The sequence below is a fragment of the Mangifera indica genome, chromosome 19 (assembly GCF_011075055.1).
Source record: "Mangifera indica cultivar Alphonso chromosome 19, CATAS_Mindica_2.1, whole genome shotgun sequence".
In the NCBI taxonomy this organism is placed as follows: Eukaryota; Viridiplantae; Streptophyta; class Magnoliopsida; order Sapindales; family Anacardiaceae; genus Mangifera; species Mangifera indica.
In genome coordinates, this window is record NC_058155.1 from 11,828,979 (window position 1) to 11,837,987 (window position 9,009).

At 36.9% G+C, this 9,009-nt stretch overlaps 2 protein-coding genes across 3 annotated transcripts; one reads left to right on the top strand and one right to left on the bottom strand.

Annotated features, from left to right (window-relative positions):
- Positions 1-609: 609 nt before the first annotated feature.
- LOC123202987 (50S ribosomal protein L27-like) lies at positions 610-1,976 on the top strand. Of its 2 annotated transcripts, none has more exons than XM_044619141.1 (4): positions 610-797; positions 1,023-1,132; positions 1,233-1,357; positions 1,466-1,976. In XM_044619141.1, exons 2-4 carry the CDS (start codon positions 1,042-1,044, stop codon positions 1,697-1,699), a joined length of 450 nt encoding a protein of 149 aa, XP_044475076.1. In that variant the 5' UTR covers positions 610-797; positions 1,023-1,041; the 3' UTR covers positions 1,700-1,976. The 2 variants fall into 2 exon arrangements, with proteins under 2 accessions (XP_044475076.1, XP_044475075.1); XM_044619140.1 differs by having other exon boundaries at positions 611-801.
- A 568-nt stretch (positions 1,977-2,544) lies between these two features.
- Positions 2,545-7,878, bottom strand: LOC123203009 (probable LRR receptor-like serine/threonine-protein kinase At2g16250). Its single transcript, XM_044619165.1, has 5 exons — positions 7,639-7,878; positions 5,466-7,557; positions 4,952-5,077; positions 4,049-4,071; positions 2,545-3,594 (listed from the first exon to the last, which is right to left on the bottom strand). Exons 2-5 carry the CDS (start codon positions 7,442-7,444, stop codon positions 3,005-3,007), a joined length of 2,718 nt encoding a protein of 905 aa, XP_044475100.1. The 5' UTR covers positions 7,445-7,557; positions 7,639-7,878; the 3' UTR covers positions 2,545-3,004.
- Between the last annotated feature and the right edge of the window lie 1,131 nt (positions 7,879-9,009).

Consider the following 9,009-nt stretch of genomic DNA (forward strand, 5'->3'; position numbering starts at 1 on the left):
ATGCTTATAGGCATGAAAAAATTGAGATGAATGATAAAACTTGCATTTTGACAAACAAAGCTTGAGTAAATGGAGAAAGGAAGACGATGGGTTTTTAGCTTCTGATGAATAAATTATTTACACAGTTTTGTGTTGCATTTTACAGAAAACAGTGTTTTGGACATCTTCCCAGTGTTGGTGTTCCTATACAACAGAATTTGCGAGGGTTTTCTGAACAAGACTGGTGTTGTGGCGTGAGCTGTTGATAACAGCACATTCGGTCATAATTGAGCTAAATTTATAATTGGTTTAAACTCAAATTATCAAAAAATAAGATAAATAATATTATCGAAAATAAGATAAATAATATTATCGAATAATAAAAAATATCACTGAGACTCAAAATATCAAATTAAAATTTTAATTTGAAATAAACTCATTTAAATCAAATTGTGTATCCAATCCGAGTTCAACACACCCTAAACGTTGTCCTAAATTTTGACAAAACGTCTGTCGGGCCAACCAGAGAACATTTTGCGGGCCCGGGGATGGGTGAGAATTAACCTTAAATTACCATGCGAAAAGACTAAAATAGCCTCGTCAGAGGAAGTAAAGTTCCGTCGCTAATCATCGTAGTTTTTTGTAGGCAATTTAGTGTCTGGCGTCACAAAAAAGTTCAAAATTTCAAGATTCTGGGTTATTTTTCATATGCCCCTTTGTTGGGATCAATTGGCCAAACCAGCCGCTACAGCCTTCAGGAGCTCTTCGTTGGCAAGCAAAACCCTAGAGCTTGATCCTGTAACTTGAATCACATATAGGTAGGTACGCAACTTCACCTTCTCTCCAGTATTACAGGCAAAACGCTAAGAGCTTGCCTCTGTAAACTTGTTGTAATTGGAGTGCGACTGTGCGTATGTAGTTTCAAAATTAGTAGATATGTTATTGCAATCGATAGGCAAAAACTTTATTCATGATGAAATTTATGGAACATTTGCTTATTGTTTGGATTAATGTAGTTTAATTTGTCCTAAATTTTTTCATAGGCTTAGCTTTTAGAAGAATATGAACATGTTTAATGTTGCAACGACATTCTGCAAGCGATTGAATGTTAAAGAGTTGATTACCAGTGCTCCGGTGTATGGAAATGTGGCTGGTAATGCACACTTCATTTTGGCATATCATTTTCATGCTAGTGTCGTCTCTTTATGATACCACTAGATAAATCTTGGTGATGGTTATCTTGTTTTTCTTAGATGGATCTGCTAGTGGATTAAGTTTGTTGTTTAGGCGATGGGCTACCAAAAAGACAGCTGGATCCACGAAGAATGGACGAGACTCGAAGCCCAAGAATCTTGGGGTGAAGAAATTTGGTGGTGAGGTGAGTGAACAATTTATATGGATCTGGATATTCATTCATTGTGGCTGGATTTGGATTTTGTTTGTGGATTTTTCATTGCTATTTGTGGCTTTTGATTCTATTGTACAGAGAGTGATACCTGGAAACATTATAGTTCGACAGCGAGGCACTCGTTTTCATCCTGGAGACTATGTTGGAATGGGGAAGGATCACACCCTCTATGCTCTTAAGGAAGGGCGTGTGAAATTTGAGACACACAAGTTGAGTGGCCGCAAGTGGGTGCATGTTGAACCGAAGGAAGGACATGTCCCTCACCCTGTATATGCAGGCTCTTCTACGCCCCAGCTGGAGACTTCCACTTGAAGCCCTACTATGTTGCTGATTCAATCAAGTTAAGGGTTTATTGTTTCTCTTTTGGAGTCAGATTTAGGTGTGACTAGAAATTGAGGACAAAAATTGAAGTAACCATGGGTCTTTTGAGAGTAGATACTGTTACTCTTTAGCAGATTTGTATGCTTTTTCTATTTGGTTATTATGTGAGTTTTATGTAGTATTTACAGCATGGCAATACTTAATTTCAGTTCTTTTGAGGATGAGAAAGCAAGATAAGTAAAAAGAAAAAGCAGTATTCTTGATTTCAGTTCTTTTGAGCATGTTTCCAGCTGCTGTAACTTATATTATTGGACTACTTTGTAATTAAGGGCTGGTGGGGCAATTGTGATTGGTATATAATTGCATAGATTTCATCTCTGTGTATGTATGCGCGTGTAAGTTATAGCAACCAAAAGAGGAAGCACAATTAGGGGTGGATCCAAGTCAGCTTGCTATTTGGCTGAAATGAGCGGACTTGAGTCGCGGTAACCTTAGTGTAAGTTTAACGATTTTTTTTTTACGGTTTTTTTTTTTATCCCTAATAACCCCCTTCAAACTTTTTTAGCAAATTCATAACCAGTTTGAGTAAATTGAATGTAAGTTCAAATTTAACATTGTAGATTTGAATCAAATTTGACTGGACTCTTATTCAAACTTGTTACGGCTCAAAACTGCCCTTGCACCAAGCAGAAATGGAGAATATTTTCGATGATTGTGAAACATAGCCAGTGCGCTAGTTAAGTTACAATAATGGATAACAGTTTGTGAAAGTCAAAAGGCCTACATGTAAAATATGTTTAATTCAGGAAGAATCCATATTTGGAACCAAGGTAAAATTAAATCTAAATATGGTTAAGCAGGTTGGAATTTATGTTCACTAAAATCTGAATCAGGAATAAATTCTAGGTAAATACATGTTGGGGCGTTTGAATCCTGGATAACTTGGAACTTGAAAATGCCGCCAGAAAACCTAAATCTTTTACAAATTTATATGGCGATCTATGAGAAAGTATCAATTGCAGGAAAATTTTGCAGCTTGCTTTCACAATCAACAAGCTCTAAAACCCAAAAGAAAAAAGGTTGAAGAATAGACTCTTTGCTTGTCTCATTTACAGCAACAGACTCTTCAGCTGTTTTCCCTGCTAACTCGGTAGCATCCAACAATAGTGCTTACTTTCCTGAAATCTTAGCACAATTGATCAATTTTGGGGTCAAGAAGCTGTCTCTGAACAGGCAACAGGCACACAGATTGGAAGCCACAAAACCAATCAAAGATAATCCCAATCACCCTTTCAGCTAATGTTCATCTTGCCTCTCCGTATCTTCTGTATCTACTGGTTCAGGGAATATCTCATTCGATAACCTTTTATTTGAAGATGAGTACTCAATTGCACCACTACCATGAGAGCCTATTCTCCCCGACTGTTTCAGACCACTGATACCGTGACTAGGAACAGTTGCACTCTCTGAGGAACTCTGTCGCCAACTTCCAAAGAAAGCAGTAGTCCAAGACCGTCTAGATGAGGGTGTTCTCAGTCTAGCAGAGCCGAAACTCTCTGCTCGCACTACTTTAAAAGGGTTTTCCAATGCTTTTAGAATATATTTCATTGGGGGTCGTTTCGCAGGCTTGGGGTTCAGGCATGACCTGGCCACTATCGACATAGCCCATACTTCTTCCAATAAATCTTCATCAATGATAAGAGACGGATCAACAATCTTCGTCACCATTTCCTTGTCATATATACTGATGTAAGGTAGCGTATGTTCCAACCACTCTCTTGTTGTAGCATCATCTGATTTGCTAATGCCAAGCTTGCCTGTTACAAGCTCAAGCAAGACTTTACCAAAGCAGTAGACGTCATAAGCACAAGTTGTGGTGGATGAGCCTGTTCATCAAGGAAAATTAGGGAAGTTATAATCGATTTCCTTTCAGTCTTAATACAACTGAAGGAAGAAAACCTGTGAAAAGTCATATACACAAATTCCTTTTAGTTTCTCCCCACTATTGTCACAAAGCAGGACGATGACACTAGATGATGAGACACAGTTATAAGTGAAGAATAGGCCTGCTTCTTCCAAGGATCTCTTATGTATGAACCTATGCTAATAAATCAGCAGTGGCACAACTAATTATATCACCTGCTAGGTGCCAAGGACACTAGCCAAATGATCCACGTGTATACTTTGAGATACCTCGAAAAAATAAAAAGAAAAGACCATTTAATGGATCTTTTGTAGGACCAGGTGGGATCTACTGAGGGAGACAAATCTTAGCAAAACAAAAACTGTGTCCATATTGACAAATAAATCCAAGTCAATATGTATAAGAGAATTGCGTACCGTAAGTGCATGGGTCAGAGGCTCTGCATATCAACAAAAGGAAAATGTTATTACAGCTCAATACAAAACTACTAATATGAAAAAGAGAAGGTATCATATCATGAATAAAAAGGAAAAAATCAATAGAACTATATCTTTTTATTCATTTCATTGTAGTTCAAAACGGATTTTAAAGATATTTCCGATTCATGCAACTATGATGCCACCAAACAAGTGAGAAGATAGTCAAGTAGTGGCATTGAGATGTTATATTACATTAATTAGAGAAACTTTACCACCAATTTGTCTTAATTATCTCTTCCTTTGTGATTCATTTGAATTAATAATAAGCTATTTACAAATGTCTTTAAATATATGTAAGAACATGCTGACTGAATCACAATTATACAATCACTACTAAGAAGAAAAATGATATTCATGGATGTAACAAGTGGCATTCAGCTGTGGCAAAAAGAGTGACTCCATGGCAGTTAAAAATTTTACAGAACATTACAATCTCAAGAAACTCAGACATCCATATTTAATTAATTGCATTGGTTTGGAAATGGCTTGTTTACACCATAATTGAAGAATGGTAGAGTATAGCATGGATCCATTCGAGCAACTCTTGAGCATCCTTGGTGGTTGACATATTAAAGCATGTGTGCTGTCAATTACTATCCAGAGAAAGCAACCAAACATGAAGTCATGCAATCTTGATACCGAGAACAAATTACTCAAGCCACAATAAGAATCAAAGACAACAACAAATCTTGGACCAAATAGTGTAATGCCAAAGAATGTGCTAAATTAAATTCATGTGTAACTCAACATATTGAGGCTACAAAGCTGCATAAGCTACTATTTTCTTCTGAATGCCTAAATGGAAAATGCTGACAAAGCTAACGGCTGAGTGGTACTTACTGTTTCCGTAACAATCTTGTTATCACATTTTGGTGAGAATCCCCTTCCTGAGCACGCACCTCACTCAAGCTTCCAAGTCGAACTTCAAATTTTTCATCAAGAAGGATACTGCTTGCTTGAACATCTCTACATCCAACAGAAACATGGTTGAATTTAAGATATAAAATACCATGCATAAATTATACAAAAGCTAGTAAATAATTATTCAAAATTCCCATGTGTGTGTAATGAAATAAAGCAAACAATGGCAGGAACTGGCCTAAATTTGATTGCATATGGAATACCAAGAAAAGCTTGCTAGTGTTGGTCTAGATTGGACATATTTTCTTTCAATATTTAGGTATAAATTTTAAAAAAATTTGAAAGGCAAATATTGTATTGCTGCAGGCACAAGTTCTACCATATTATCTGTTAGGTTAAACCTTCATAATGGCTTTTAACCGTTATAATGAACAAAAAGTCATCCATCAAAATCAAGAGAGAGGAATGGCACCAAAAGCAAGTTTCTTGATACCTGTGAACAAGGGGAGGGTTGCACTCATGATGTAGGTAGGAAAGACCTTCAGCAGCTCCTATAGCAATTTTCAATCTTGTGATCCAATCGAGGGACTGTAAACCGTCATTCTCCAAATCAGTAACCTTGTAAAAGGAAGTAGCCAAATCTCCACATACCATATATTTGTAGACCAAAAGTTTATCAGTCTCGTGCTCCAAACATTGCCCCAAAAGTGGAACCAGTCTTGCATGAGAAACCTTGCTGAACAAATCTAATTCCATCATGTATGACTCTTTCTTACAGGAATACAAGCTGACCTTTTTTACTACTACAGTAGTCCCACCTTCCAAAGTTCCCTTGAAGAGGTCTCCAGAGTGCCCATGTTTGATGAGACTTGCAGCACTAAAACTACCAGTTGCACGGAGCAACTGCTCATATGTGAATGAATCACCAACACCAGATACAATATTTGGATCCTTAGGAGGCAGTGGGCTGTCTCCTTCTGGAATAGGACCCACATTTGCACTGCCTCTTTGATTTGAAATACCCTTATCACACGTTCTTAGGATCAGTACCAGCACCGTGACCAAAATCACAATGAAAACAAGCCCGGCAACTAATCCCACTAAGATAAATTTCCATCTCTTACTGCTCTTTGCCTGCTCAGATAATGGTGGCTCTGTAGGTCCTAGAACTCCAAAATCGTCAAAATTCAACCCTTTCTGAGTGTAAAAAAGCCTACAATCCACTGGACTCCTCTGATTTGCCACAGCTTGAAAGCAATTTCTATCAAGAGTAACATTCCTTCCACTAAAAGATGTTGTGCTGCCTTGAAAATAGTTACTCGACAAATCAATCGCACTAACCCTAGCCAATGAAAAATTCAAATTTCCATATAACATATTGTTTGAGAAATTAAACACACCACTGGAGGAATTACCATCTGAACTCAAGCTTGGAAAAACGCCTGTAAAGTTATTATCAGCCAAATCAAGAGACCGCAAGTTGTGCATTGACAACAATGCAACGGGAAGTGCACCATCAAATCTATTCCCACTCAAATCAACAACCTGCAACTGATCAAGACCTGAAAACATGTCATCTGACAGGTGACCCTCTAGTCCATTTCTAGCAATAACTAACTTCTCCAAACTCCTCAAGGCTTTCAGTCCCGTGGGGAACAATCCAGAAAACAAGTTCTTGCTAAGGTCAAGCTCAACCAAATTATCAAGATTTCTCAACTCATCAGGAATAAATCCAGTCAAACTATTGTCAGATAAATTCAAGAATTGAATGCCAGAAAGTGAACCTAAACTAATTGGAATTTGCTCAGATAAATAATTCAAAGAAAGGTCAAGCCTTGTTAGTTTCCCAAGAGAGGAAAAACTGAGTGGTATGGCGCCGGTAAGTTTATTAGTCGAAAGATCAAGAACTGACAATTCTTTTAATTGTCCCAATGTAGCAGGTAATCTACCAGCCAGATTGTTACCTGATAAATAAATGAAATTCACACTACTCAAATTACCCAGTGAACCTGGAATCGAACCGAAGATCGAACAAGAGCGGAGATCGAGAACCTGAAGCGCCGGAAATCGGAAACCAAACCAGTCCGGTATTGACCCGGGAAGTGAAAACCCTGACGCATTGAAAGAACGTAACCTGGTCAAGTTAGCTAAAGTGTCAACCCTGAACTGGGGATTAAGCTGACCAATTCTGGTTCTTTTTAAACCCGAAATATTGATTCCGATAACGTGGCCGTTTTCGCATTGGACTCCATTCCAGAAGTTGCACGGCTCAGCTTTTAACGGCCAATCCCTACTTCTAAGCCCCAACGACGCCCGGAGATCGAGCAATGCAGAGCGTTCAAAGGTGGAGTTTAAAAAAACTTGCTGTGGTTGCACGCACTGGATCAAGAACACAAGTAAAACAGCAACCTGAAGTCGAAGTAGGTTGGCTTCCATGATTGACACTAATAAAAAAGTGAAGTTGGTGTTCATGACAGTTGGTTGTGGCTCATCTCGCTCTTCTTCTTGTTCTGGGTCCTCGCGAAACTATTCAAAGTGTTAACATTGTCACAATGATTTGAACATTCAATGTTCTCTTCTATACTCTGTTTAAGATTGCAGTAAACAAAATTTCAAACAACTTACCCAATGATAAATACAAATAATATACAAGGATTTGTTCTTACCTCCCGTCACGAGATTTTATTATGAGTGTTGTTCCTCATTCAACGCCGATCCAAATGAATAATTTACAATAATGTGCCCATTATTTGTGGGAAATACTTTTCTCATGACTCAAAGAGAAGGTCAAAGTTTAACGAGTAAGAGGTGGTTGTAGAGATTATGAAGATTACAGCCCCTCTGCAACTAGCTTTTAAAACCCCCTAAATTTTACATTAATGTGTGAAACAAGAGGCATGCCATGCCCAACCGCTGGATCCTCTGTCACTTTCACTACCACCGGAGGTTTTAATGAAACTTATTTCCAAAATGGTCGAGGACCCACTTGAGATTTTTGGTTGGGCTTGTTTCGGACATGGCAGAACCCAGAAATGGCTAGGCTTAGCTTATTGTTCAATCAGATCCTTAATCAGTGATATTAATACTAAATTAATGATTAATGCAAGATTATCAAAGTATTATGATCATTAAGAAAGAGCACTGATTACAATACATTTCAGAAAGATTCATAAGTTCGATTTTTCTTCATTAAATTTACAGACTTGCCTGACTTTTCATACATTTATTGTGTAGGATGAGATGAAGTAAAGAACAGTTGGATCATAAAAAATAAAATAAAATCAAAAGTCATTAAAAGCAACATATTCCGCAAAAAATCCAATTCCAACATGATATATTCATGAAATTGAACGGCTATGATTTAAGGTGGAAAGTTAAGAGACAATCAATGACACTGATGAGATGATGGGAAGGGAAAGGGAAGAATAAAAGTTGGGTGAAAAATAATAATAAAATAAAAATACTTGTCAAACTTCGCTGTACTACATGTCGGATGGTTGATGGGTCGTGAGGTTACACAACTCATGCAGGAATAATCAGATTAATTAATTATTTTCTTTATCTTTTTAAATTCCAGATCTGATTATCACATTTTATATATCTAAATTGTTTTGTATCTCATTTACAGATTTGAATCGACAAAATATGTTGTCATGGATTGCATGCATAGCCTCCAAATGCACAAGGGCTGTTAGTTTATGCCGTCCTGATTTAATTGACAATCATTAGTGATGAATTCGAATTGAACTCATTTTGAATGTTATAATGATTCGCATTATGTTTAAAATAGATAATATTTTGACGGCCAAAGGACTATTTCTCGTTCAAGTTTAGTTGCGTTTTCAAAATTATACTCACAAAATTTCAGAAACCCAAAATCCTATCCGTTGAGTAATTGAAGTTAAAATTTTCTATTATAAATAAAGTAAAATTGTTATTTTACTAATAATATTAAAAAAATATAAAATTCATTACATTTTTTCCTTAAATTTTAAAAATTAATATTTCACTCTTATCTAAAGTTTTATGACTTTGAA

Excerpts from the sequence above, each read along its gene's own strand:
- LOC123202987 (XM_044619141.1), top strand. The coding sequence starts at position 1,042 with ATGAACATGTTTAATGTTGCAACGACATTCTGCAAGCGATTGAATGTT. Across the intron at positions 1,133-1,232 it reads GGTGTATGGAAATGTGGCTG|ATGGATCTGCTAGTGGATTA; the intron begins GTAATGCACACT and ends TGTTTTTCTTAG. Across the intron at positions 1,358-1,465 it reads TGAAGAAATTTGGTGGTGAG|AGAGTGATACCTGGAAACAT; the intron begins GTGAGTGAACAA and ends TCTATTGTACAG.
- LOC123203009 (XM_044619165.1), bottom strand. The coding sequence starts at position 7,444 with ATGAACACCAACTTCACTTTTTTATTAGTGTCAATCATGGAAGCCAAC. Across the intron at positions 5,078-5,465 it reads AACCCTCCCCTTGTTCACAG|AGATGTTCAAGCAAGCAGTA; the intron begins GTATCAAGAAAC and ends TGTTGGATGTAG. Across the intron at positions 3,595-4,048 it reads CTCTGACCCATGCACTTACG|GCTCATCCACCACAACTTGT; the intron begins GTACGCAATTCT and ends CTTGATGAACAG.